This window comes from Lepus europaeus, chromosome 7 (assembly GCF_033115175.1).
Source record: "Lepus europaeus isolate LE1 chromosome 7, mLepTim1.pri, whole genome shotgun sequence".
NCBI lineage: Eukaryota > Metazoa > Chordata > Mammalia > Lagomorpha > Leporidae > Lepus > Lepus europaeus.
Window position 1 is genome coordinate 105,755,473 of NC_084833.1, and position 27,879 is coordinate 105,783,351.

Here is a 27,879-nt window from a genome sequence, read left to right on the forward strand (position 1 = left end):
AGAGGCAGAGAGAGAGAGGTCTTCCACCTGCTTGTTCACTCCCTAGATGGCCACAAGGGCCAGAGCTGCGCTGATCTGGAGCCAGGAGCCAGGAGCTTCCTCTGGGTCTCCCACGTGGATGCAGGGGCCCAAGGACTTGGGCCTTCCTCCACTGCTTTCCCAGGCCATAGCAGAGAGCTGGATTGGAAGAGGAACAGCTGGGACCAGAACCGGTGCCCATATGGGATGCCGGTGCTTCAGGTCAGGGCTTTAACCCGCTGCGCCACAGCGCCGGCCCCCAGGAGTATGTTTCAGTTTCTCCACATTTTTGCTAACACTTGTTATTTTCTGTTTTTTTTCTTTTTTTTTTTTTTTTGTAATAGCCATATTGGCAGGTGTGAAGTAGTGTTTCATGGTAGTTTTGAGTTGCATTTTCCTAATTTAGTGGTGCTGAACTTTTCATGAATTTATTGGTCGTTTGAACGTCTTCTATCGTTCTTTTTCACTTTTGATGCTTTTCTGACTTCTTTTCTTCATTTTCTCTTTTGTTTGAATTGAGTTTAGTTTCACTAGGATCCTCATTGGATTGCACTGAATTTCTATATTAAGGATTATTGGCATCTTATGGATTCAAGTCTTTCTATTTAGGAAAGACTTTTGGTTTTGCCCCAATTGCTTCAATTACTTTTCCCTTTCTTTCTTAACTTTCCAGTAAAGCTCTATAAACATCTTATACATTTTAGATTTATTCCAATGTATTTTGTCTTTTATATTGCTATTCTTGCTAGCTGTCTGAATGGGTCATTATTAATGGTGGCTGGGTGGATGGTTTACTTTGGACTTGCTTGTGTTGAAACACAGATTCTTGAAATCCACCTTCTATGTTATTTTCTTCTACTATTGACCCCTACTAGCTTGGATTATCACTTTCTATGAGTCTAGAGTCTTCTGCAAAACCAGAGCTTTCACAATGCCTTTTTCTTCTTCAGATTATTAATTAAAATATTAAGCAGAGTCTGTCCTAGTGTACATCTCCAAGGTACCATAGTGTTTATACTTTTTTAAAATAAAGCTAAATTTATGCCTTCTCTAGCCTAGCATGAATTCCCAGAACTCTGGTGATTACACATCTCCACACGGAGAAGTTCTTAGATGTCCCAATCCATTGTCCCCATATCTAAGTTAATTCCTTAGCCAAATGGAACCCTTTAATTTTGTACTAATCCTTTCCTCTCTCCTTCCCCCTCTCATCCCAACTCCTCCTATCTTCTTTCTCCCTCTTCTCCTTTCCCTCCACTTCTCCCTGTTCCCATTTTGCCCCCAAGCAGTTTTGGACCTGAGCAGGGACTAACTTCTGAACTCTGCTCATCTCCAGCCAGGACATCACAGGTGATATTTACTATTTCAACTTTGCCAATGGGCAGTCCACGTGGGACCATCCGTGTGACGAGCATTATCGGAACTTGGTGATTCAAGAGCGGGGGAAGCTGTCAACTCCTGGGGCCGTTAAGAAGAAAGACAAGAAAAAGAAAAAGGAAAAGAAAGACAAGAAGGACAGGGAGACCTGTAAAAATTCCCTGGTAAGTCAGCGGATGCCAGCTCCTAGAGAGGCCAGGGTGAGACCCGAGGGGATACTAGAGTCCCTTGTCTGCAGATGGGCGGAGAACAATGGTCCATGCATTTTTGATATCAGGTCATCTGGATTGTGACTGTCTTCTGGGAGATTTTCATTGTTACCCTCTCCAGATGGCTGCTGTTGTCCAGTGCCTGGGGTAGCCCCTGTTGCTCAGGGCTGGTGAGATGCCTGGGGTAGTCCCTGTTGCTTAGGGCTGGTGAGAGAGAGTGACGTGCCAAGGACGCTGTTGAGCGGTAGTCTAGGAGGGGATGGCCACTGCTGCCCTGGAGAGGCCAGGAGCTTCCATGGCTGAGTGTCCTTTCTCTGCACTCAGAGCCAGGTCTTCCTAGTGCGTGTAGGCTTATTCTTTGTCTTAAAGTGATAGCAATTCACTTAGCACAACACCAATGCCTTGAAGATGCAAAAGCAAAGCCTTGGCATTATCTGTTCCCTCTGCTCTTGTGGAGTGTCTTGGTGCCAGCATCCTCGGTGGCTTAACAGCAGCGTGCTTGCTGGTCTCGGTGGCTTTTGTATTTAGAGTGCAGGGTGCTGTTCCCATTGTTCAGTCTGTCCCTTCAGCATGTCTAAACTTAGGAGGTGGAGTTGCTAAGACTTGCAGCTGTACTGAAATGAGGCTCCCGCTCTCCCAGAGCACGGCGGCCCCTGCCTTCATGCAGCGGGCGTGCTGAGACAGGGATGTAGGGAGCGCTAGGAATATCTTTTCAACCCTCTCAATGGTCCAGTTGTTTTCCTCTTTTGTTCATAACCTTTATTTCCCACCAGAGCAAAGATTTCCTCCATCTTCCTTCTTTCCTAAGGTGTCAGTTTTGTCTCTGAACGGTTGGTGATGAATTGCTCCTTTTTATCACGTCCAAGCTCTCCCCTCCTCACGTGTGGCTTTATCATGGTTCTGAGGAACAAAATAATAGGCCCTTTCCTCCAGAGGACAGGTAATTTCCAAGGAGGTGGCATTTTCTGGTATTATGTGTTTGGCAGGCAGAAGGTGACTGATGGACTTTTCACTAACTCAGGATCGTTTGAAATGAAAATCAGGCATCTGGTAAACTGTGGCATGGCTAAAGATGGGAGAAGCAACGAAATGTGGGGTTCTGGGGGGAGGGTTAGGTGGAAGACTTGAGTTCTGGGTATACAGCTGGGTTCCCAGAGCTCTGTTAAAATGGGCCCTTCTGAAGTTTTGGAGAATGAGGACAGTTGGGCAGTCCCAGGCTAGCTGTCTGCTTCTCAGGGCTCATGACAGGTGCCTGAAGCTTGCATTTGTCCAGAGGACAGGCTCAACCCAGGTGGGTGGCCTGTACTCATTGGTTTGGGCTCTCTGGAAGTGAGCCCGCAGAGCCAGGTTCACTATAAGTGTTTACAGGGCTGGTTAATTTTTTAGGGTTTCTTGTCAGCCCGAAGTTTACCGACTGTGGATGTCCCCCGAGTAGTGCTGACTTGTGCCTTTGGTGGTAGACTCTGGACTGAATTTTCAGGCGCCAGGCTGCTAGTTTTTTTTTTTTTTTCTTTCTCCTAGAGAATTTCTGGGAGTCCTTGGTAAGGTTGGTGGATTGTATAACATTAACCTGATGTGGCTCAGTGGCACCTAGGGATAATCTCATGGTGCTCATCATTCTTTTGTTGGTAACGAAGCCCTGTCTTCATATTATCTCGAGAGGGCAGGCTTATAGAAAAGGGAATGGAGTTGCTATGGTTGAAGCCAGGGGTGTGGGTCAGGGTGACACTCTGCCGTCACAGACACACTGGAGTGGCCTTTGAGATACCAAGCCCCCCAGGTTCCATGGAGCGAGATGTGTAAGCCACTTATCTCGTCCAGCTCTCTCTTTATAGAGATGGAAACTGGAGCCTAGAAAAACAACATGTTTCCAATTCAAGGGAGATCTTAGTTTTTATTCCCTCTTTGGTGATGTTTTACCTAAATGGAAGGCAGATTTCTGTCTAGGCTTGCCAGGGGTTGAGGTAGCAAGTATCAATCAGAAGTACTTTCTCTTAGTTCTCTCTGCATGTTTATATACCCATCCAGGAAACACTGCCTGAGCAGGGACTTCTGCCTTCCTCCTCTCTCCGTGGCCTGTCCCCTCTCCCAGCACGTGAGCTTGCTGATCTGGACCTAGATCAAGAGATGCAGGCTAGAAGTAAGGGTTCCTTTAAGAAAGGGAAGAGCCCATGCATGCTGGGTGACCCGCCCCGGCCTTTCCTGGGTGCCCTCCCCAGCAAACTGCAGCCACTCTCCAAAAGCCAAGCTTTTCGAAATCACCAGATCTTTGCTGATGTGGAGAAAATCTTAGGGAGGGCCCCGACTCAACTCAGGCCAGACTTAGGTGACCAGCAAAGTCTGGAGAACCCCCAGAAGGTGGCAGAGAAAATCGACCTGGGGTTTTCGGACCCTGAAATAGAAGAGCTGAAAAAGAGGACCAGACAGCAGAAACGTGGCCCCCCAGGCCCTGCGAACGGGGGGCCTCTCCGGGATGAGCAGGATGCATTAGAATGCAGGAGCCAGACCCCTGCCCACCTGCAGCTTTCTGAAACCACCAGCAGCCCACAGCTGAAAGGGGAGCAGCAGCACAGCCACAGCACAGCCCAGCTGAGCTCCACTGGCCCAAGGGGGGACAAGGGCCAAAGCCCCATTCCCTTGCCGTCTGAGGAGGAGCCCTCCCTGTCCCTTTGTTCTTCTGACCAGATGCTGCCTACCAAACTGCTGTTCCTAGATAGGAGCCCAGCTGAAGATCTGAGCTTGCCAGGAGTTCCTGGGGACAGCCAGAGTGTGGGCAAGAGGAGGCAAAGGAGAGAGTCCCCAGGATTGTGGACGGGACAGTTCGCCAAGCTTGTCACCAAGGACACCTCAGAGAGCTGCAAGGAAACCGAGTCCATTGACCCTGAGGCTACAGGGGCCCCGGCGGAAGAGGCGCCTCAGCGACTGTTCCTAGTAGCGCCTGACATCCGGGAGGCAGAGCCGGCTCGGAACGCCTGTTCTGAGAGTTCCCTGGCGGGGTCCCCTGCTAGTAAGAAGAGACATCCCCCAGGGTCCCTGGAGTCTTCGGATGAAGACAGGAAGGCTAGTGGGTCTGGGCCCGACGAGGAGAGCAGCAGCTGCAGCAACAGTCTGGCCTCGCACTTTGGCTCTGAGGTCCTGGGTGAGATGAACAGCTTGCCTTGGGACCTGCCGAGAGCCCAGGGATTTGTCTGGGACGGGGGTCAGTCAGGTCCCGGACCCAGAGGTCAGCACTTCAGTCCCTTCCTAGCACCGCAGTTGTCCCAGATGCACGGCTCCGCTGAGGAGTGCTCAGACAGTGAGGACTACTCTGAGGACCAGAAGTTCTACCAGCACATCCTGCGGATGGCCAAGGTCTCCAGGCGGCTGGAGGGCCTGGAGCTGCCTGAGAGCATGCAGGAAATGCCATGCCAAGACATCGCCGGCGTGGTCTGCTGCATGGCGGCTAGGTGTTCCAGGATATGCAGTGAGGGCGAGCCTGACGTCCTCAAAGCCGCAGAGAGGGACTGCAGGTTCCTGGTTCAGGGACCGGAGGTGCTGGAGCTTCCTCAGGCCGTGGCCCTTGCTCCTGCTGTCCAGGCGCCCTCTCAGAAAGACCAGTCCAGCAGCAGCCCCTGTAGGCAGGAGCTAGATGAGCTGAGCTCCAGCAGAGGGCTTCCTGCAGGGCCTGACAAGATGCAGCTTCTCCATCAGGTAGGCTTCTTAGAGAGCATATGGCCCGCGGCCTTGGTGGGCTTGGCAGGGAGGGAGCAGGTGGAGTTGATGTCTTGGTGCAGCCCTCAGGTCTGCTTCCCCACTGTTACCCTCCCTCAGTAACTGCTGGTCTCTTAACTACCCCAGTGGCCATCTTAGAGGGTGACAGGTGTTTCAAGTGTTTTCTACCCCACTGCCTGCAAGCTAGGGCTGACGGTGTCTGTGACTTCCTTTCCTGATTCTGACTGTAACTCATGAGTGGTTCCCAGGCTTTGAAGATGGTAAGTCTTGAGGGTGGACACGGTGGTACTGATCGTGGCACTCACACAGGATTTGGCATTCGGGAAGCCTTTCCCATAAGCTGATTCCACAGAGGGATCCTTGTGAGCATACACCCTGGCCTGAAGCCCTGAGCTTCATCTCATCTCTCAGTCACACAGAACCAGGCAGTTAATCAACACTGGCAGACACCGGAGCTCAGAATCTTTCTCTGGCAGCCAGTGAGCTGCCTCTGCTCCTTGCCTCCCAGGGTCCTCAGGAAGCCCTGTGGATAACCCGTGTCAGACTTGTGCAGACCTGCCAATGACCTCATTTCCTCCCTTACTGGCATCTGACAAAGTGTTGTGTTTGCCCTGTCATTCTGACCCCTGATCCACTCACCATAGTTTTCATTCAGAAGTTACATTGGATCAGAGACCATGGGGGTCAGTCTGAATTTCCGCGGCTGTTCTTTTGCTGTGGCCCAGCTGTGCCTTTACCCGTTGTTCCCTCCGGTTCCTAATTGCTGGCGTGCGCTGGTTCTCTGTTAGCTGTAATAACTACTGTAGCACTATAAATATCGGATAAGCTGCAGATTACCCTGGAAGTTTTAATTAGCTCAATGGCAGCAAGTTTATCCGCTCTGAAGGACAACGTCACGCACAGCCCCACACTCGGAGTTAATGGCCGTCTGTAGAAGATGATCAGCTAGGAGTCAGCAATGTATCATTTCCCTGCTAACCACTGAATTGGTAAAGCCTGGCAGAACAAAGCCCGCAGCATGCCTGTCTCCTTCCCTCAAGCCCCCAGCACGTTGGCAAATTAGTCATGTTAGGAGTTTGTAATTTTCCATAAATGCGAGGTGGGAAGAATTTTGCTTGCTAGTGACTGGGGCTGGTTGGGAGGGCTGAAGCCAGGAGGAGCAGGCCTTGTTTGCTCACTGTTCACTCAGAGGAGCTGTCCTGGGTTCTTTTCCTGCCACAGCCTGAAGGTGGAATACAATACCCACTGTCTTAAGAGATAGTCCTGGGCTGTCACACGGGGCACAGGGTGGCAGGGTCCCAGCTGTTGGAGCTATTACCTGCTGCCTCCCAGGGTGCACCTTTACAGGAAGCTGGACTCACAAGTGCAATGGGGATTCAAACCCAGGCGTTCTGGTATGGGAGTCAGGTGTCCCAAGCAGTGACTTGACTGCCGTGCCAAATGCCCATCCCCTTTTCATGAAATTTATTTTGGGAGAAGGAGAAGGGAGGAAGGAAGTGGGGGGGGGGGAGGAGAGAGAGAAAGAGGGGGAGAGAGAGAGAGGGAGAGAAATTTCCTGTTTACTGGTTTATTCCCCAAATACCTGTGACAGCTAGGACTAGGCCAGACTGAAGCCAGGATAAGAACTCAATCCAGGTCTGTCATATGAGTGGCAGAGACCCAACTGTTCGAGCCATCATACTGCCTCCCAGGATGTGCACTGTCCAAAGATGCTGGAATAGAGAGCAGAGCCAGTACTTGAACCCAGGCACTCTGATCTGGGATGCAGACTTCCTAAGTCCGTCTGAAGTTCTGTGCCAAAGGCTCACCCCATTAAGAATTCTTCTTTTGTCACTTATATGTATTTGTTCATAGTTATGCTTATTGTAATAAAAAAATACATGCCCATAATTAAAAAAAATAGTTAAATGGTGGGGTGGGCCTTGTGGTGTAGCAGGATTCATGAACAAAGGAGACACTGAGGCCAGGAAGCAGTCTTAATTTATGCCAGCATAAGACTCAGTTGGATTCGGGTCCAAAAAGACAGCTGTGAACAAAGAGGGATGTTTCCTTATGTATGGTTTTAGCTTCTTTGTCTCCTTTATATGGCTACAGGTATACACTTGATTGGATATTCTGATATTACATGGCAGCCACAGGAATTGATACAATCCTGCACATGGGCACATAGTTACTGATGATTTTTTCCCACACATATACTGAGCTGTACTTAGGGCAAGGCTTAACACCATTGGTCTATACTAGCAACCAGAAATGGTTACATATAGGCAGATAGTAATAGCAGTTGAAGCCTTCACAGGCAGGCAGATAATGACCACATTTCATTTCCAGGGTAAGTGTCTTTTTCTCTGTCTGACCTTGGGGAGGCCTCTGCCACAGTGGTACAGTGTGTTAAGCTGCCACTTGGGACACTTGTATTGCATATTGGGGTACCTGGTAGCAAGTCCTGCTTCTGAGCCAGCTGCCTGCCAGTGCATACCCTGGGAGGCAGCAGGTGATGGCCCAAGTACTTTGGTTGCTGCTGCCCACATGGGAGACCCAGATGGAGGCCTTGCCTCCTTGGCTTTGGCCTGGCACAGCCTCAGCAGTTGTAGGCCTTTGGGCATGAACCAGTGGGTGGAAGGTTTCTTTTTCTGTGGCTCTGCCTTTCAAATAAATAAATAAATAAATAAATAAACTTAAAAAAAAAAAAGCCACCTACCTAAGATTTGAAAAAAGCTAAATAGAACCAAAAGGCACATCACTTAAGTCCAGCAGTTCCCCTGCTGTGGCCGCCCCATCCAGAAGCAACTGCTTTCTCCCCGTGTTTACGTCCGTCTTTGTAAAGTGTGCTTAGGCCGCTTCTGTTGACGCATCAGTATTACACTTCATCTGCTGAGCCTCCTCCAGGGGCAGGACGACTTTGTCTCTGTGCTCCCTTCCTGCACACTTCTGCTGCGGCTTCTGAAAGCAGAGCAGAGCCCCGTGCAGCATCTGCCAGATGTAGAGGCACCTTGGAGCCGTGCGAATCAGGAAGGCAGCCTGTGATTCCTCACGCAGGTGCACGGGCGTCCTTCCTGGATGTTGTGTTTCATTAGCAGCCTCGGAGCGGAGGTGGCTTAACTTTGAGCAGGCAGGGTTTATAGGTGTTATTTTCACGTCGGTCTCGGACACTCACCGGGCTACATGGTTTCTTGGGTTTGTAACAAGGTGTTTTCTGCTGGCCAGGCCCTGGGTTCCTCGTTAGCCCCAGTCCATGCTCCTCTTGGGGGCCTGGCTCCTCTACGAGGCCTTGTGGATGCCCCGCCTCCTGCTCTTCGTGGATCTCAAAATATGAGCCTGGGGAGCTCAGCGGAGTCTGGGCAGCGTGGAGAACTGCTGGTAAGCCATTGCTCGTGTTCGGCGCCTGGAGTCACTCTGGGGACTCAAGGTGCCGTGCTGGGAACGGGCCGAGTGCTCAGGGCTCCTAATCTCTGTGGGACGAAGAGTCACACCTGTGTGAAGGAGCCTGGACCTGGCAGTGGGGGCTGGGCCTGTGCCACAGCGCTGATGCCCCAGTGTCTGCGGACAGGGCCGTAGGAGCTCAGCAGGGAGTCATCGGGGTGAGCTGGAGTTGCCAGGTCAGCCTCGCGGCTGTGCAGGGACTTGATGTGGGCGACGTCTAGACGGAGTGCGGAGGGCGTTCTGAAGGTCATTCCGAGGGTGGTCTTGGCGAGACCCTTGACTTGTACTGTTTTGGAGCTTTCACAGGGTGTGAAGGCTTCCGCTCGAACCAGAGGTCTGCTGGGCTCCACCATCCAGGAGGACAAGAGTACTCTCAGGATTTTGGCTTTAGGGGAAGAGGCCAATGAGGAGGATGAGGAAGAAAGTGACAACCAGGTAAGGGTGACGCCTTCTCCCTGGCCTGGAGATCCTCTATTTTTTTCTTTTTAGAACATTTTTTTTTACTGTAGTAAAATATACATAATATAAAATTTGCCATTTTAACCTTTGTAAATAAATTTACAGTTCAGTGATATTAAATACTTTTACAGTGTCGTGCACCCGTCATCACTGTCCACTTCGAAAAGCTGTTCATAATCCCAAACAGAAACCCTGTTCCCACTGAACAGTGACCACTGCCCCCTTCCCCTGGTAGCCTCTAGCCTACTGTGTCTGAATATGCCTGTTGTGAGCATTCATGGGGGTGGAGGTATGCAAGGTTTGGCTTTGGTGCCTGGCTTCTTTCATTAGCACATTTCCACGGATCACCATCCATGTGACAGCATGCAGTAGGATTTCATTCCCTTTGAAGGCCAAGTCCTCTTCCATGGTGTATGTGTGCCACATTTTGGTCATTCATGCACCTCCTGATGGATGTATGCGTTGTTTCCATCTCGGGCTCACTCTGTGATATTTGAAAAATAAGTAAGAAGGAATTTCTAGCCCATAGCTTCATTTCCTAACCAGTCTGTTTCTCTCCAGAAAGTGCAGTCTCCAAGGGGCTTTTTGGGCCATTTGCCTGGCCCGAAGCATCGCTCACACTGGGTAAAGGGCTGTTGAGTGAGGCTGCCTCAGTGAGGCGCTGCCCTGGGGTGCGGGTCACTGCTGTGTTCAGCCGGACGCTCTTCTCCCCGAGCACTCGCCTGGGTTGCCCGGTTCCCTTGCACTTCGCACTCACACTCACCTTTGTTCCCAGAGTGCCCGCAGCACAAGCGACCTTCTGAAGAACTTGCACCTGGACGTTGGGGCACTGGGGGCTGATTTTGAGAATAAGGTAAGAGCCCGAAGGCCTACAGGCCTGTGCCTCAGCCTGGCATGGCCCCCTGCCTTATCAAGGCTTTCTACTTGGTGGGGTGCATGTGTGGGAAGAATAATTTTGTCCCAGTCCTGTCCAGATGGAATTCCCGGGGTTTGAGGAGGGACAAGGCGAAGCAATTCCTTCAGTTACTAGTGTATCAAATACCTGCCATTTCTTGAATGTTTCTGCTGTCATTTATACAAGCATAACTGAGACATGATTATTGCCTCATAGAAGAGAGACTTGCATGACTTAGGAGGCAGGGTGGAATGTGGGGAAGCAGAGTACCCTGAGAGGGGAGGATTAGGGGGCTCCTGTTTGCATCTCCCGGCAAAGGCTTTTTTGAGAAGCTGACGTCTGAGGTGAGCCAGGAAGGAGGATGGGTAGGGCTGGACATGCAGAGGGGAAGGTGAGAGAAGTTCAAATGCAGGAACTGCACAGGCAGAGGAGAAGGTGTGGGGTAAGTTTAGGACAGATGAAGTCTCCTTTCTGTAGGGTTCAGAATGCATGTGGGGTAGGTAGGGCTGCGCCTTAGGGCACTGGAGTGGCTGGCTGTGAGGCTTGGAAAGGATTGTGTTTGTGCTGGGAGCCACCAGAGATTTGAACAGAGGTGCAACATTGTCTGAAGCCATTTTTTTTTTTTTTAATTTCTTTATTTCAAAGTCAGAAATACACACCCGCGCGCACACACACAGATATCTTCCATCTGCTGGTTCACTCCCCAGATGATGCCTGCAAAGCCAGGTTTGGGATAGGCTGGAGCCAGGAGCCAGCAACTCCATCATGGTATACCACATGGGTAGCCGGGGCCCAAGTTCTTGGTCCATTTTCTGCTGCCTTCCCTGGTGCATTAGCAAGAAGCTGGATGGGAACTGGAGTAGCTGGGGCTCCAACCAACACTCTGATATGGGATGACAATGTCTCAAGCAAAGGTTTAACCTGCTGCACCACAGTGCTGGCCCCCATCCCAAGTCTTACTGGGTATTGAATGCTGGCCATGTCCTAGGACACTGTGCAAGGCTCTGTGGAAGATACAGTTACCAGTAAGATTTGGGCCCAAGTTTGCAGCTGGGGAGAGAGAAGAGAAACTAGGTATTTGGCACTTAGTAAATACTCAGTAGAAGTTGAGAGAATGAATATATAGGAAGTTGTAAGGCAGCGCAGAATGGATAGCCAGCTGTGGCACAGGTACACTGTTGAGGGGAGTTCTGTGGGAGAGGAAATCAACGGCTGGGCATGAGGGAGAGCTTGGTGGAGAGGTGACGCTTGCCCTGGTCTGGCTGCAGGCAGAGGTAAGCTTGAGATACAGACTCTCTGCTGTGGCCAGGGAGTGCAGTGGAGGATGGCCCAAGTCCTTGGGCCCTGCACCCGCATGGGAGACCAGGAGAAGCACCTGGCTCCTGCCATCGGATCAGCGCGGTGCGCCGGCTGCAGCGCGCCGGCCGCGGCAGCCATTGGAGGGTGAACCAACGGCAAAGGAAGACCTTTCTCTCTCTGTCTCTCTCTCTCATTGTCCACTCTGCCTGTCCAAAAAAAAAACAAACAAACAAACAAAAAAAAACCAAAAAGAGATACAGAGTGTGTAAGGGATTTCTTGGCAAGTAGATAGCCTCAGCAAAGGCACGGGGTTGAAATGCAGAGTACTGAGGGCAGCAGTTTCTGGAATATGTTCCCAAATTATAATCTCTTTCTCTGCAGGCTGCCCTCCACTGCCACCAGAATGCTATTCATAAAAAGCAAACATCAAGCAGTGGACATTGTGGTGTAGTGGAGTGCCTGATTCGAATCCTAGCTAATCTGCTCTTCTAATCCATTTTCCTGCTAATGTTCCCGGGAGGTGGCAGGTGAAGACTTAAGTACTTGGGTTCCTGCCACCCACATGGGAGACCTGGATGGAGCTCCTGGCCCCTGGCTTTCGCCTGGCCCAGTCCCAACCTTTGTGGATGTTTGAGGAGTGAATCAGTGGATGGAAGATCTCTCTCTCACTGTGTCTTGTCCTCTATGTCATGCTGCCTTTCAAATAAATAAATCTTTAAGAAACATATACCAAAACTCATCATGTGGATATAATACCTAAAACTTCCAATATGTTGTTTAACTTGGAAGATCAATTCCTTTATGTCCTTTCCCTCCCTTCATCCCTTCATCCCTTCATCCCTTCATCCCTCCCTCCCTCCCTTCCTTCCTTCCTTCCTTCCTTCTTTATCTGAGAGGCAGAGTTAGATACAGAAAGGTCTTCCATCCACTGGTTCACTCCCCAAGTGGCCACAATGACCAGACCTGGGCCTATCCAAAGCCAGGAGCCAGGAGCTTCTTCAGGTCTCCCATGTGGGTGCAGGGGTCCAAACACTTGGTTCACCTTCTACTGCTTTCCCAGGCCATAGCAGAGCTAGATTGGAAGAGGAGCATCCAGGAAATGAACCTGTGTGCATATGGGATTCTGGCGCCACAGGCGGAGGCCTAGCCCACTATGCCACAGCCCTGGGCTGGCTGGCTTACCCTCCCTCCCTCCCTGCCTCTCTCTCTCTCTCTTTCTCTTTCTCTCTCTTTTTTCTTTTCCCTCTCCCTCCCTCCCTTTTTCTTTCTTTTCTCACTCTTCCTATCTCCCTCTCTCTCTTTCCCTCCTTCCTTCCTTCCTCCCTCGCTTGCTTCCTTCCTTCCTCCTGCAGAGTTACACAAAAGAGGGAGAGACAGAGTCAGAGAGAGAGAAAAAGAGGGAGAGAGGAAGAGAGGGAGAGAGGGAGAGGGAGAGGAGGATTGATCTTCCGTCTGCTGGTTCATTCCTCAGATGGCTACAATACTCAGGGCTGGGATAGGCTGAAGCCAGGAGCCAGGAGCTTCTTTCAAGTCTTCCATGTGGGTGCAGGGGTCCAAACACTTGGACCATCTTCTGCTGCTTTTCCCAGGCCATTAGCAGGGAGCTGGATCAGAAGTGGAGCAACTAGGACAAAAACTGGCACCCATATGGGATGCCAGTATTGCAGGTGGTAACTTTACCTGTTGTGCTACAGTGCTGGCCCCTGTATGTTCTGTTCTTCTTTTTTTTTTTTGACAGAGTGGACAGTGAGAGAGAGACAGAGAGAAAGGTCTTCCTTTGCCATTGGTTCACCCTCCAATGGCCGCTGCAGCTGGTGCGCTGCAGTCGGCGCACCACGCTGATCCGAAGGCAGGAGCCAGGTGCTTCTCCTGGTCTCCCATGGGGTGCAGGGCCCAACCACTTGGGCCATCCTCCACTGCACTCCCAGGCCATGGAATAGAGCTGGCCTGGAAGAGGGGCAACCGGGACAGAATCCGGTGCCCTGACCGGGACTAGAACCTGGTGTGCCGGCACCGTAGGCGGATGATTAGCCTATTGAGCCGCGGTGCCGGCCCCCTGTATGTTCTTTTTCTAGAGTCCAATTTATTGACTTTTAAACAATTAACTTTCCTCTTAGTATTCCCAAAGTATTTACATAATCAGTGAATCATAAAGTCAATAAATTAGATTTTCCCAAACATTTTAAATGTTGGTTAGGAATGCAATCAGTTACTTTAGATGAGTCTAATAGTGAGATTTTCTTTTAAAAAGATTTATTTATTTATTTATTTGAAAGGCAGAGTTACAGAGAGAGAGGAGAGACAGAGATCTTCCATCCACTGGTTCACTCCCCAAATGACTGCAGTGACCAGAGCTGCATCAGGCTGAAGCCAGGAGCTAGGAGCTTCTTCCGGATCTCCCACGTGGATGCAGGGACCCTAGCATTTTGCCTTGTACTTTTGCTTTCCCAGGCCATTAACAGGGAACTGGACTGGATGTGGAGCTAGCACCCATATAGGATGCCAGAGCTGCAGGTGGTGGCTTAACCCTCTGTATCACAGCACTGGCCCCATATATCTTAAAACTCTTTAAAATCAAACAAGGCGGTACACTTCAATAGAATAGTCATAAAACTGGCCAGTAAAACACCATTGCTCTTAGCTCATATCATGGATCTAAGTGTTTTTCCTTACCCTCCCTCCCTCCCTCCCTCTCTTCCTTCCTCTCTCTCTGTCTCTCTCTTTTAAGGTTTATTTATTTATTTGAAAAGCAGAATGACAGAGAGGAAGGGAGAGAGATCTTTTATCCATTGGTTCACTCCCCAAATGGCTGCAATGGCCAGGACTGGGCCAGACTGAAGCCAGGAACCTGGAATTCCATCTGGGTCTCCCACATTGGTGACAGGAGCCCAAATATTTGGGCCATTATGCACTGTTTTCCCAGGTACATTAGTAGGGAGCATTTGGGGCTCGAAGCAGCGCTCTGATAAGGATGCCTGTGTTGCAAGAGGGGGCTTAAGCCACTGCACCACAAAGCTGATCCCTATTATTTCTTTTTTTAAAAAATTGTCTTTTTAATTCCATTGTCCATGAACTTCTAAACATTTTTATTTATTTTACTTATTGGAAGGGCGCATATGCGCACACATACACACACAGACACATGCATACAGAGACAGAGACAGAGAGACAAATGGAGAGAGATTTTTCCATCTGCTGGTTCACTCCCCAAATACTTGCAACAACCAGGCCTGGGCCAGGACAAAGCCAGGTTCCTGGAACTCAGTTTGAGTCTCCCGTGAATGTGGAAGAGGCCCAGCTACTTGAGCCATCACCCGCTGCCCCCAGAGTGCACATTATCAGGACGCTGGGGTGGCAGCAGAGCTGGGACTCTGACATGGGATGCTGGCATTCTAAGCAGGGTCTTGCCTGTCACTCCCCCTTATGATTTCTGACTTGTGTTTCCTGGTCTTTACCTCACTTGGAGAGCTGGAGCTTCTCCATCCAGCTTTGGTTTCCCATGTTAGGCCCTGACTGGTACTTGAGACCTGAGTTGTGGTAGATCTTGCAGGGTGTCCCAACCCTACTGATTGGTCAGGGCCATTTGAAGTTAAGCTTTGCCTGTTATCTCAGAAACTGGCAGCTTTTTGGTCTGCGCAGTCAGATATGTGTTGAATGTGACTTTAACACTTTGTGCCACGTGAGATACTTTTTTCAAGTGTCCCACTGGTATCATCAACCTGATGTATGTCTACTTGGAAACCGTTCCTCCTGCGTGGGGCCTGGTAAGTCTGGGTTAAATCCAGAGCCTTCAGCCTGTGTGGTTCCCCAACATGACAACTTTGTGTTCTTCTCATCCACTGCTAGCACTTGTCCTGACTGATGGACTCAACGGAGGTGCTTAGGGTTGGAGCCTGTAGGGATGACCATAAAGAGGAGCCGGGGGTTGGGATGATGTGCTTGCTTCTGGAGCAAGAGGGTAGTTTCTAGAAGACTGAGGAAGTGGAGAGTGGAGTCTGCTGTCTTCATGTCTGAGTGTCCAGGCAGGAACCCAGGAAACGCTTGAGTAGGTTTCGTTCCACAGTTGAGGGAGTGAGGATGTGCGTGAACGAGCTGTGCTGGGACAGGGCAGTGTCCAGGCAGCTCGTGCTGTGTTGCTGTCTCTCCTTGCTTTCCCAGATGCTGGGGAGGGTTGGTGCTTGGTCTCTGCTCTCACCTGGGGAACTGCAGGTCTCGATGTGGCCTGGTCATGATTGACTTTGACTTTGGGATACTTGACTTTTACTTCACAATGGATTGTGAGTGTCACTAACAAAGCCTCTTTCTTCTTTGAAATGTCCTGGATTTCTGAAATCCTTCCTTGTAATGGTTTTGTACATTTTTTTAGAGGGAAGTGGGAACCTCTAAACATTTTTATAACCTCTCTGGTATAAATAGGCCCCCAGTGTGATGGGGGGAATGGCTGGAGCAGGTGGTGTTAAATACACCTCCCACCACTGTCTCTAGCATCCCAGAAGACTTAAGTCTTTTTGCCACATGGGGTGTTGGATCCCTGTGTTCCTAGGCAGGAATCAGGCTTTCCTTGTTGGGGAAAATTAGTGCTGGGGATGAATGGGGGTTTTAGGACAGGCTGAGCTGCCTCTGCTTGGGCCTTGCCCTTAGCAAATGGCTTTTGTCCCAGTTTACAGACCTTGAATCCTTGGAGCCACCCCCCTTTCCCCACTCCTGGGCCAGCTGGGCAGCGCCAGATGGAGATTTCCTTCCACGGTCGGCTCTGCCCTGTCTCCCTGCACAGTCACTTTGCTCCTCATTCCATGAGAGGGCAGTAGGATGGCAAGAATGCGTCTCTCCCTCTGTCTCCTCCCTCCTCTCCTGCTTAAACCCATTTCTAGTCTGTCATAGACTCAATAGGGAAGGTTTGTGGAACCAATGCTGAGGACGTGTGTGAGTGAGCCGGGGACGCTGAGGGGTAGGCAAGCAGGTGGTGTGTGGCCATGTGGCGCTGCCGAAAAGCCCATCAGCGGATCAAAGGAGCGGGAGGGAGCCTGGCTTAGAAGTAACAGGATGATGTCAGTGTGACTGGAAAGCAGTAACGTCACCAGGGAGCTGTGCAAAGAAAGGAGACTGGCTGGGTGGGAAGCGGACCTGGGAAATCCACTGGCCTGTTGGTCGGCTTGGCGGGGTTCCCCCAGAACAGGGTCAGTGCATGGACGAGGCATTCAGCTCTTGCCCCTCACAGCCCCTTCCTGTGCTGTGAGGATTGTGGGAGCCCCAGCCTTTGTGCTCTGGCCAGGAAGATGGGGACATCAGCACGGGAGACCTCATGGCTCTTGGAGGGGGTGTTACATACTCATGAAATGATTTTTTTTAAAGGTTTATTTATTTATTTGAAAGACAGAGTTACATAGAGAAGGAGAGACAGAGAGAGGTGTTCTGTCTGCTGGATCACTCCCCAAATGGCTGCAGTGGTCGGAGCTGGGCCGATCTGAGGCCAGGAGCCAGGAACTTGTTCCACATGCAAGAGACCCAAGCACTTGGGCCATCTTCTGCTTTCCTGGGTATAGTAGTAGGGAGCTGGATCAGAACTGAAGCAGCCAGAACTTGAACTGGTGCCAATATGGGATGCCAGCACTGCGGGTGGTGGCTTTACCTGCTACACCACAGCACCAGCCCTTCATGAAATGGTTCTTACAGGCTTCTCTTGCACCCCTTCCTCATGCAGATGGTACAGTTTTGAAATATGCCTTGAGATACTCTAGGACCTGGGACTGTGGCAGGAGAGACAGAGAAGTATGAGCCCTAGGTGGTCTGAGGGCACAGCTGTGGTCGAGCCACAGGCCCCCCTGTCCTGTGTATCCCAGACCCTCGGGTGGGAGACTGGCTGTGCATCATTGCTGGAGTGTGCATGGGCTGGCTGGGGCCTTAGGTCTTGGCCTCACCTCCTGGTGGGATGAGAACCAGTTATGGCTGAAAGGAGAGAAGTGGGGAGCACAGTGGGTTTTTCAGACAGCCCCACGCGTTCATCTGTGGGTGATCTACAACAAGTGTGAGTCCCTCTCTGCTTTCCCCGCCCTCAGGGTGCACCCCTGGCTGTTCTGTCGTTGTGATTTCCAGCATGAGCACAGAGTGTGAGGTCAGGTGTTCTAACACTAGCCATGTTTTGCTATCTTAGTATTTAGGTAGGCAGAGTCGGCTCAGCTCACCATGTGAAAATCTTTTGAAGAATTTAAGCTTGAGAGTGAAATAGATTGGGCCAAAGATTCTTGTAGCCTGGCTACATTCTCTCCTGTGTAACCATGGGAATCTCTCTGTGTAGCTGGTGTCCTCCGATTTCTGATAGGCCGTTTATGTGTATATCACCTTGAATAGGTAATTAGTAGTTACATTTGTTTAGCTATTTTCAATTTAATAAGCAATGTAACAAATATATTCTTTTTTTTTAAAGACTTCTTTATTTATTTGAAAGGCAGAGTTACAGAGAAGAGGGAAACAGAGGGAGACAGAGAGTGAGTGATCTTGCATCTGCTGGTTTACTCCCCAAATGGCTGCAATGGCCAGAGTTGGATCAGGCCAAAGCCAGGAGCCAGGAGCTTCAACAAGGTCTCCCACGTGGCTGGCCAAGCCCCAAACACATGGTCCATCCTTCACTGCTTTTCCCAGGCTGCCAGCAGGGACTGGATTGGAAGTGGAGCAGTTTATTGCACTCTGAAGGCCACTGACCCTGTCTGTGGTCTGACACCTGCTCTGTCCTCTGACCCCAGGTCTATTGCAGGGAGCTCTCTTGGGGCCAGATCTTAATGCCAACCTCAAGCCAGAGAGCCTTGCCTTAATCTGGAATGAGCCCCTCAGGGTTGCTGGGTGAGGGGGTTGAGTGGCCAGACACTCCTCACTCCGTGGAACTCCCATCTCCTTGGAGTCCTTAGACCGGTTGTAGAGCTCCTGCTGAGTGCTGGCTGCTGCTGGGGGTGTGGAGATGAGAAGGCCAGACCTCAGCCTACAGCCACTTCTCTTGAAGAAGAGGAACTTTGGGGCCGGTGCTGTGGCACAGCAGGTGAAGCTCCCTCCTGTAATGCAGGCATCCCATATGGGCACCAGTTCGTGTCCCAGCTGCTCCACTTCCAATCCAATTCCCTCCTAATGGCCTGGGAAAAGCAGCATAACGTGGCCCAAGTGTTTGGGCCCCTGCCAGCCATGTAGGAGGTCCGGAAGAAGCTCCTGGATCTTGGCTTTGGCCTGGTCCAGCCCCATCTGTTGTGGTCATCTTGTGAGTGAACCAGCAGGTACCAGTGATCACTGCAGATTTCTTCTATGCTAGAGGTCAGGGATGCTGGGAGGGGCAGCCCGGGAGGGCACCTGCCTTTCTGTTGCCAAGGTGTGACAGACGCCCAGCCTGTCCTCCACTGCGCCCTCTGCTTTTCTGCTGGGACAGGCTTGGAGCTGGTGACAGTGTCATGCCTGTGTCTAGTGCCTCTTTGCTTTGGGTAGTAAAGGCTCATAAACCAGAGCCACCAGTGCCATTTCACTTTCTCAGGATCTGTGTCCTGGTCACGTTCGGATCTGCAAGGCAGGGTCTGGCCGTGGCAGGTGTCAGTGGATGAACGTGTGTGTCTCATCACATCCAGGGACACTGACAGGGTGCCAGGGACGGTTCTGAGTTGCTGAACTCGCTTAGTGTTACTCATTTAATCTTCCCAACAATCCTATGAGGTAGACACTGCTCTGTTCTTGTGTTTTAGAGAAGGAAGGTGGCATCAAGGAGTTAATAGCTGCCTAAGAACACAGGTCTTTATCTCCCTAGTCATCATGCTTCTTGTTTGCGTCTTCAGGAACCAGGAAGTCTGAGAAGTCCCTGCTCAGAACCTGTTCAGCTCAGTGCCCCAAGTGTTAGCTCAGCTGTTTTCTGGGAGGAAGGCTCTGCAGCTTGAACCAGGGGCGAGGGAGGGCTTCCTTCTGTTTTAGGCGACCCTGAAGAATTGAAGCAGAAGCAGCCCTTAGGTTTTTACTGGCATTTACCTGGAGGGATGTGCTGCTCACTTCTCCTTTTATGAGACATTGCAGGGCCGACGCTGTGGTGTAGCGGGTAAAGCTACCACCTGCAGTGCCTGCATCCCATATGGGCACCGGTTCGAGTCCTGGCTGCTCCTTTTCCAATCCAGCTCTCTGCTATGGCCTGAGAAAGCAGTGGAAGACGGCCCAAGTTCTTGGGCCCTTGCACCCTGGCTCCTGACTTCAGATTGGCCCAGCTCCAGCCATTGTGACCATCTGGGGAGTGAACCAGCACATGGGAGATCTCTCTCTCTCTCTCTCTTTCTCTCTCTCTCTCTCTCCCCCTCTGCCTCTCTGCAGCTCTGCCTTTCAAAAAATAAATCTTAAAAAAAAAAAAAAACAAAAACAAAAACAAGAGAGAGAAGTTGTTGAGGTGAGCTTGGTTGATCGACAGCCTCCAGCTGTTGCCCCTCCCATCCACCCTGGTGCAGTGCAAGGCTGTGCTGCTGTGCTTTCTCCCAATGATGGGAGACAACAGGGGCCTGAGAGCAGGGCTGTGAGTGCCTGATGGGGGACTCCCCTCGTGACAGCCTGCTTGGGGACTCTCACTGGACTGGCCAAGACACAGAAGGCTCTCCCTTCCCTCCCTGTCTCCTGTCACAGGGAGCAGGCCCACGTGGTGTTCTCTTCCCACCTCCTCTGTCTTTCCTAGGCCTGTGCCCGAGTGAGTCTCCTGCACAGCAGCTCCCTTCCTGGCATCTGCTTCTCAGGGGCCTCGCCCTGACGTTCCTCGCAGAGGAAGCCTCTCCAGGGTTGCTGGGAATCGCCTTGCGCAGGGAGGCTGTGGAGATGAAGGGCAGCCTCCTGATGCTGTGGATCCTGCTGCCATTCACAAAGGAAAATGGGAATTCAGACTTTGTGATCTTTGTCTCTCATGGGATTATCCGTTATCTGGATGAAATACCAGCTTCTTGCTATCGGAGCAAGGCAGATGTGTCCCTACAGGATGGACTTGTACAGTCCAGAGCAGTGATTTCCTAGCCCATCAGTGGACGGGGTCCAGTCGGTTTTATCTAAATCACTATAGAAATTCGTCTTCTGTGGGTCTAGGATCGAACCAGCACTCTGTGCTTTAGAAAGCTGTGTGGGTGTTTGGTAGTCATTGGAGTTGGGCCTCGGGCAATGGCTGTGGGCGTCGAGGAATGGCGGCTGGGTCTTAGAGCAGTCTCTAAACTCCTGTGCATTCCTGCTGACTTCCTTTCCAACTTGTCCGTGCTCCCTAGGAGTCTCTGAAGTCCAGCCAGCCGGAGAAGAAGGCTGTTTCCCTAGACTCAGATGTTGCCGATCCCCCTGCTCCCGGCCAGCTCTCCAGCCAAGGTGCGGGCAGCAGTCTGAGCAGTGCCCATGGCAAAGAGCAGCAGGAGACAGGGGCAAGTCCTTGGCTGCCAGAGAAAGAGGAGAATGAGAAGAGCGATCCTGGTGCTTCCCTGAGTCTGCCGACTCCTGGAGTGGACCCTGGGGATGATCCGCCTGCCCGGGCCTCTGCGACGGAGCCACCGGAGGATCCGGTGGGTGCCGCAGAGGAGGGTTCCCAAAGAGAGGAGGCAGCAAAGGAGCCAAAGAAGGAGGCCTCTGCCCGCAAAGACAACAGATCAGACGACAGCGAAGTAAGTCACTGTGTCTCCCAGGCAGTTGCTGGCTGCAGCCCTCCACTACTCACTTCAGCCCTGCACCGCCTCCTCTCCTGCAAATTCATTATGGAGTCAGGAGGTTCCTTTGCAGGCCCTGCGCTGGGCTGTCAGCAGCAGCCAGAACCTTTCATAGTGACAAATACGCCCAGAGCCAGCAGGCAGTAAAAGTCTGAATGAACCTGCGGACCTCCCAGCACTAGAAACCCAGAGCAGAAATCCGCTCTTCCCTCGGCACCCTCCTGGGATATTCCTGTTCTTTTCCTCTCCTTCCTCCCCCTTCCCCTGTCCTGCCTCCCACTCTGCTTCCCATGAGGATTGCTGCAGTCAGGTTCCTATAGAGAGAGGAGGATGTTCTGTGTGCTGGGGAGCCCAGGGAGCAGAAGGCACCGCGGTTGGGAGGGCCCTGCCCCACTCTGGGTGGGTTAAGTGACAGGAAGACTCTTGATTCCTGTTACTGCTTCTGAACCAACCCAAGGCAGGCAATGCTTGCTTTGGCAAAGACCAGGCCAGCCATCAACATGGACAAAAGTAGGTCCGAGAGGGGAGAACCCTTGGCACTTTAGATTTCCCAACCCTTAGTCCTGTTCCTCCTCCAGGTGGATGGTAAGGGAGTTCATCTGAACAGCCCTTACCCGTTTCCTGGAAAAGAGACTGTTTTTTAGGACGGTGACAGGATTCCATGTTGCCAACTTTTTCACCCTCTGTGCTGCACTTGACCCCTTATGTGTGTAAATCCTTGTTGGTCTGATTCAGAGTGGGGCTGGGCTGCCCAGGTCCAGGGGGTGGAGGCTGAGGCTTATGTCTGGAGAGCAAGGCCCGTGGGCCTCCTGCAGGTTTTTCTAGAAGGGGTGAGTTTCGGTTTGGCCTGAGTCCTGACTTCCGCCATGGCCTGAGTGTTAGTCCCTGGGCAGCACCTCTGACCCCTGTGCCCTGCCAGGGGACATTTCTCGGGGCCTCTGTCTTCCTAGGAGTCAGAGATCAGTGAACACATGAAGGAACTGCATCTCTCGGATTCCATGGACTCTGACTCCAAGCCCCTCCGTGGCCTGGTGAGTCGAGTAGAGGGGCAGCAGGGGGCAGGGGGTGGAGGGATTGGTGAAGAGCTTGAAGTTCGAGTCCCCAGGGGGAGGGAATTTGTCAGGCGTCACACAGTAAGTAAGGAGGTTGGCACTCGCATCTGGGGCTTGGTAGCCTATGAACTAAGATAACAGTGCCTATTTTATAGGTGTGTCGTGAGAAGAAAGCGAGGTAAGAGTGTAAAATGTGAACATCTACATGTTCAATAATTGTCAGCTGTCATTGCTCTTGGTGTTGTGTGCCTGGCCTGTGAGATCATGTGGGTTGAGCGTTATGGAATCTGGGAGGGTAGAGAGTGGTGCGTTGTGTTTATAGGATCCCCAAGCTGTGTGAGGACCCAGGCTTTGTGCTGGAATGCCAGCCTGCATGGCCTCCCCCGACCCAGCCTGCTGGCTGCAGGGACACCTGCCAGGTCTGGATCTAAGGAGAGTGGCTGGAGGGGCTTTTTGGCCGATGTGACCCCTAGAAACCATCCTCCATCTGTCTGGGGGAAGCAGATCAAAGGGAAGGGATTAGTGGGCCAGGGTCAGGGATGCGCAGCAGTGATGTGAGGGGTGCAGAGGAATTAGGGGGCTGTGTGCTCCAGCCCCTCACTGAGCCAGCGGCTTAAGAGGCAGATGGCGGCTGCATTAAGTGGCGTAGGACTCAGACTGAAAGGGAAATGTCACCTAAAAAGGGAAAAAAGCCCCACAGGCTAGGAAGGGAAGGCAGCCAGCCATTGTCGTTGGCAAAAACTGCCCATGAAGAATAGCCGTGTCACCGAGCTCTCTGAAGCCAGGCCTGTGGCCCTTGTGAGGCATCCACCACGTGCAGAAATGTGCCCGTCAGCATTTTTCTTCTCCACAGGAGGAGAGGCGGGAAGCCGTGGACAGCAGGACCAGACCTGGTCTGGGCGTCCTGCCATTTGTCAGGGCTGATGACAGAGCTGTCCCCACTAGTGTGCTGTTGGGTAGCAATCCTTCACTTGGCCCAGCAGGGGTCTCAGGCTCAGAGGGGGCATGGTCCTGTGGCAGCCAAAGGGTCCTGAGGAGCTGGCACTGGAGTGGGGCACTTGCTGCCTGTCCCAGAGACAAGCCTGTGGAGGAAGTGCTGATAATTAATCCCTGTCTTCCAGAGGGCGTTGTGTGGCGGGGGGAAGGCATGAGCTGGACAGAGCCTACCAAGCCTCCTTGCCAAGCTGTGCAGTTTTGCTGGGCACTTTGGCCTCCCTTCTGGTGGCCTGGTTGGGCACTGGAGGAGGAGAGACAGCTGGGAAGTGACTAGCTTTTGCAGTATGTGTCAGAGAAAGAGCCCCAGGTGGGGAGTCAGCCCCTGGGCCCACCTGACTCCCAGTTCCATTTGCTTATCAGCTGTGGGACCGTGGGCAAAGTCTGTGTGCTTCCCCATCGCTGGGAGGAAGGATAAGAGCTTCAGTCTCAGCGTTATTTTCTTCCCCATAATTTTACTATGAAAAGTCTCAAGCATAAGGAAAAGCTAAAAGGACTTTATAATGCTCACTACACAGAGTCTACAGTATACATTGTTACCATTCTTGATTTATCACCTACGTTTCCATTTAGTTATAGTGACGTTTTGTAGGATAAATTAGTGGCAGCTAGAATGTTTGGCACAGTGTCTGGCATGTCGTGGGGCCCTTTCTGGAAGGTTCGAGTTGGGATCGAGGTCAGAGGAGAGGCTCGGTGAGCACTGGCCGCGACAGAGGCTGGTTGACCTCCCGTCCTCACTGTCCCTAGGATTTCGGTTTCCGCAGCCGGATCTCGGAGCACCTGCTGGATGTGGACGTGCTTTCCCCAGTCCTGGACGGAGCCTGCTGGGAGGTGAGTCTCGGCGTGATGGGCTGCGCTGGGGCTTCCTTCTGCCTGGCAGCCAGTTTGTGGAATAACCCAGAGCTGAGCCCTGGCCTACTCCTGGGTGTGTTTCTGGAAGTTCTCTCCCTTTTAGTTCATTCAGGCATGGCCCTCGCTGTGCCTTTCATGAAGCTTCTGACCATCCCTGCTCTGTTGCTGCTGTGAATTAAAGCGGTTTTCCTCCTGTGTATTCATCCATTTATCCATTCATTCAGCAGCCGAGGGTTGACTGGCGCTGACATGCAAAGCGCCGTGTGAGCTGTGGTTTGAGGCCCTTTCTGCCTTCGCCCCTCCACTCTTCCCAGCCTCGTGCTCCGTCCACCTGCTCCCGCCAGTGGGGCTGCCACACACTTTTCTCAGAGCAGAGCTCTCACTGCCTCCGCCTCCGGCACTGCCGCTCTGCCTGCCAGGCTGCTTCCCCTTTGGTCCTGGTGAGACTGCCCCCGACGTGTGCGTGAATTCTTCCCCTCTCTGCTGCCCTCAGTGCTTCCTGTGCTGTATTTTGTACTTGTGTGTCTCCCTCCCCGGCCAGATGCAAGCTCTTTGCAGGCATGGATGACACCTGAGCCCAGGGATACACAAAGATGACCCAGACGCAGACCCAATCCTTAAGGGACTTCAAGCTGAGAAGACAGTTTTTTCTCCTCTGCGGGTTGGTTAGGAGACAAAGGTTCTGACACAGGTCTCTGCACCGTTAAGGGGGAATTTGGTGTGGAAATGGTGAATGTTGAATGAAGCAGATACCTGTTCCACTCCCCTCCTGGGTTTACCATGAGCCTGACCTGGGAGCCCATGCTGAAATGCATGCTGGAGACAGACCAGAGACCAGAGTTGCCTGGCTGATTGCAGTTGAGCCCTACATGGTCCTCTTAGTTCTGGCTGATCACGCTATCCCTGCTGGACTTTGGGTCACCCCATTTGCGGAGCGAGAGGGAGGTGAAAGCGCAAACAAGGGCAGGTGGGATTAGGCAGCAAGGAGCAGGTGCCTTGGGAAGCTCCTTTGGCAGTAAGAATGCACCATGCTTTATCTCGCTGGGGACGGGACCTTGAACAAAGACAGAGCCCTGGAACTGAGTTAGGACAGGGGAAATGGCGTCTTGGGTAGTCTTCAGGCCAGAGTGTAGGATGCGCTTGCCGTGTCGCCTTTGTGAAGATCGCTGGTTTCCTTGTCTGCTCCCTTCCTTTTCTGTGGCAACGAGGTCTTCGGAGCGAGTAAAACTCAACGGACCTTCTGTACGGATGTTTTCCCAGCGCACCCCTTTTCCTGCGGGGGCTAGTTCTGTTTCACAGAGAAATACAAAGATGAAGCAAGAAGGGGGCGGACAGATAGACTTGGTCTTTTTCCTTGTGGTACTTCAGGTATTGTCTGGGAGACCTGTCTGACTCAGACCTCAGTTCCCAAATATTCATTGTGAGCACCTCACTTTCTTACTCCTCTTCTGTTTTAGTTTGTTAAATGGAGTTGGCCTATGTGATATTCTTGTTTTTTATTTCCTTGAGAGCCTGTGTGATATTCTTGTTTTTTTTTCCTTGAGAAGCGACTGAGGGAGGAGTTTGATGAGCTCATGTAGTTGGCGGGGGAAGACCTGTTGTGCACTGAACACTGGGAGGTGGGGAGGAGAGTGGAGAGTGGCGGGGGCTGTACACCCTCGTCATGGTCTGCAGGCTGTGCCCAGGCTGACGCGATGAGGACTGGCAGCCCTGGCGGGGAGCCCTTCTGCTGCAGGCACCGGGAGCTTCTCACAGGCGGTGCTGCTATTTTTAATCTGATCTGGGGGAACTGGGTTTTAGTCCAGGCCCTGCCCTTCCTTGCCCATCCAGATGGCAGCATCAGCCACAGCTGCTGGGGCTCAGGCTGCCAGCGGTGAGGTGTGGGGCCGGTAGGCACAGGGCTGGGGACCCCACTGGGAAAGACAGAGTGAGCTGTCTCCTGCCTCCCTCTCCTGTTGACCTCTGTGTCCCAGAACAGACGGGGCTGCTGTCGGGGTGACAGGAGGAGTGCAGGTGCTAGGATGGGGACTGGCACTCACTCTCAACGCCTTTTCTTCTTTCTTTTTCGCTTTTGCCTTAAGCTGGGATGGAGGGAGAGGAGTGTGGGAAGAGGAGCTAACGTGGTGTGGCTGCTTCAGGCTAGGAGTTGGGCATAAGGTACACGATCTAACTTAACCCTTGCCATCTGCTCTCCCGTTTTACAGTGGAAGAGACAGAATTCCCAGGTAGGAAGTGCTAGAACAAAGGGTTGACCTCAGGCTGACCACACTGGTCTGCCCTTGTGGAAAACATTTATTTGAAATGATCAAGAATAATAATAATACTTTCTTTTCTTCTTCTTTTTTTAACTGCTTTGTTAAATTTGCCTGGACACCTAAGCTTTAAAGGTTTTTTTTTTGTGTGTGTGTGTGTGTGTGTGTGTGTGGATTGTTGTTTTGTTTTGGGGAAGAGGGCATCATTGTCCACTGCAGGGCCTGGGTCTTCCAGGGAGACCGGAATGGAACAATGGAAGGATTCCCTGCCTTCCTGGGGGGCCTGGCGGCGCCCTCTTTGTCTGGGGTGTAGCTCTGTTGTTCCACCAAGACTCTGTCTCTCCAGGATACCTCTTTTCAGCGTGCTTGTCTGCTGGCCCCAGTTCTGCCTGCTTGACTTTAGCAGCCCTGTACGTCACTGGCACTGCTGATGGAGGCCTCTGTGGCTTGGGATGTCTGTGGATATCTGCTTTCTCTTTGCAGTCGGCAGTGCTGGCTTCCAGTGCGAGGCAGGCTTTTCTTTTTCTTGCGTGTTCTCCTGCCTCTGGCTTCTGGTTCTGTGTGCAGCAGCTGTGGTCATCTGCCTCACCGTCCAGCTGTGAGCAGTGAGGGGTGAGGTTTAGCCAACAGTGTGCGGGAAGCTGCCTTTTGCAGCACCCGGGCCTTCTGTTCTGTGTCCCCCTGTGGTCCCTGTCCTCTCAAGAGCCACCACTCCGAGCTTTCTGCGAAGCACGGGAGTCAGCAGGCGTGAGGGGACCCAGTGCAGCCTCCTGCAACACATACTTTCCATTGCTTCTTGTCTCCAGGCCCAGAAGTTGGGACGAGAACACCAGGATGACAGCCAGTCCAGCCGAGAGGAGCTGCAGAGCAGGCACTCCGGTGGCTTGGAGAGGTACAGTGCGAGGGGGGCTGCCCTCTGGAAGCTGAGACATGGAAAGCTGTCAGGATGCTGTGGACTTGAGCAGATGTCCTGGCTTTGGGGGTTGGCATGGCTTGGTGTGCTCCTGTCCTGATGATGAGCTGGCTGCATAGCTTTGGAAGTCTTTGTGTGTGTGTGTGTGTGCATGAATTAACTTCCGATTCGGCACCAAGACAGGATGTGAAGGGTTGCCGGGTTATTTGGTGGGACTCTGTGCATAGCACCATTGTGGAGCCAGGGCTGTCTTCCTCACTGAAGTACAGTGATTAAGCCATGTGTGTCTGGTCATAGGTAGGGCTGAACCAGCCTGTCGGAGGTCTGAGAGAGTCATACTAGTGGTCAGTTTTGCAACTCAGGCCTCTGAGCCAGGGTGCTGCCACATCAGATGTGGCTGTGGCTCTGTGTGTGTGTGTGTGTGTGTGTAAGTATGAGATTGACTGATTGGGGCTGCCAGCTTGTTAGGCCTGAGCCCATGATAAGGCCACCACCCTGCAGGTGGAAGGAAACTCGTTCTACTTTTTGGACCTTAGAAAGTCATCAGTATCGGGGCCAGTGTTATGGCATAGCTGGTACAGCTGCTGCCTGCAGTGTTGGCATCCTTTATGGGCACCAATTTGAGTCCTGGCTGTTCCACTTCTGATCCAGCTCCCTGCTAACGTGCCTGGTAAAGCAGTGGAGGATGGCCCAAATGTTTGGGCCCCTGCACCCACATGGGAGACCAGGAGGAAACTCCTGGCTCTGGCTTC

The 27,879-nt window shown here is 52.0% G+C and overlaps 1 protein-coding gene across 9 annotated transcripts in view; it reads left to right on the forward strand.

Annotated features, from left to right (window-relative positions):
• Window positions 1-27,879, forward strand: part of CEP164 (centrosomal protein 164) — a 76,048-nt gene that overhangs the window by 29,325 nt on the left and 18,844 nt on the right. For 8 of the 9 annotated variants that reach the window (XM_062197094.1, XM_062197099.1, XM_062197096.1 and 5 more), the window contains exons 4-11: window positions 1,355-1,559; window positions 8,523-8,675; window positions 9,036-9,173; window positions 9,973-10,050; window positions 20,640-21,023; window positions 22,016-22,096; window positions 23,858-23,941; window positions 27,021-27,106. In XM_062197094.1, coding sequence (XP_062053078.1) covers window positions 1,355-1,559; window positions 8,523-8,675; window positions 9,036-9,173; window positions 9,973-10,050; window positions 20,640-21,023; window positions 22,016-22,096; window positions 23,858-23,941; window positions 27,021-27,106 — 1,209 coding nt within the window. The remainder of the gene's footprint in view (window positions 1-1,354; window positions 1,560-8,522; window positions 8,676-9,035; window positions 9,174-9,972; window positions 10,051-20,639; window positions 21,024-22,015; window positions 22,097-23,857; window positions 23,942-27,020; window positions 27,107-27,879) is intronic. The other variant, XM_062197097.1, reaches the window with a different exon arrangement.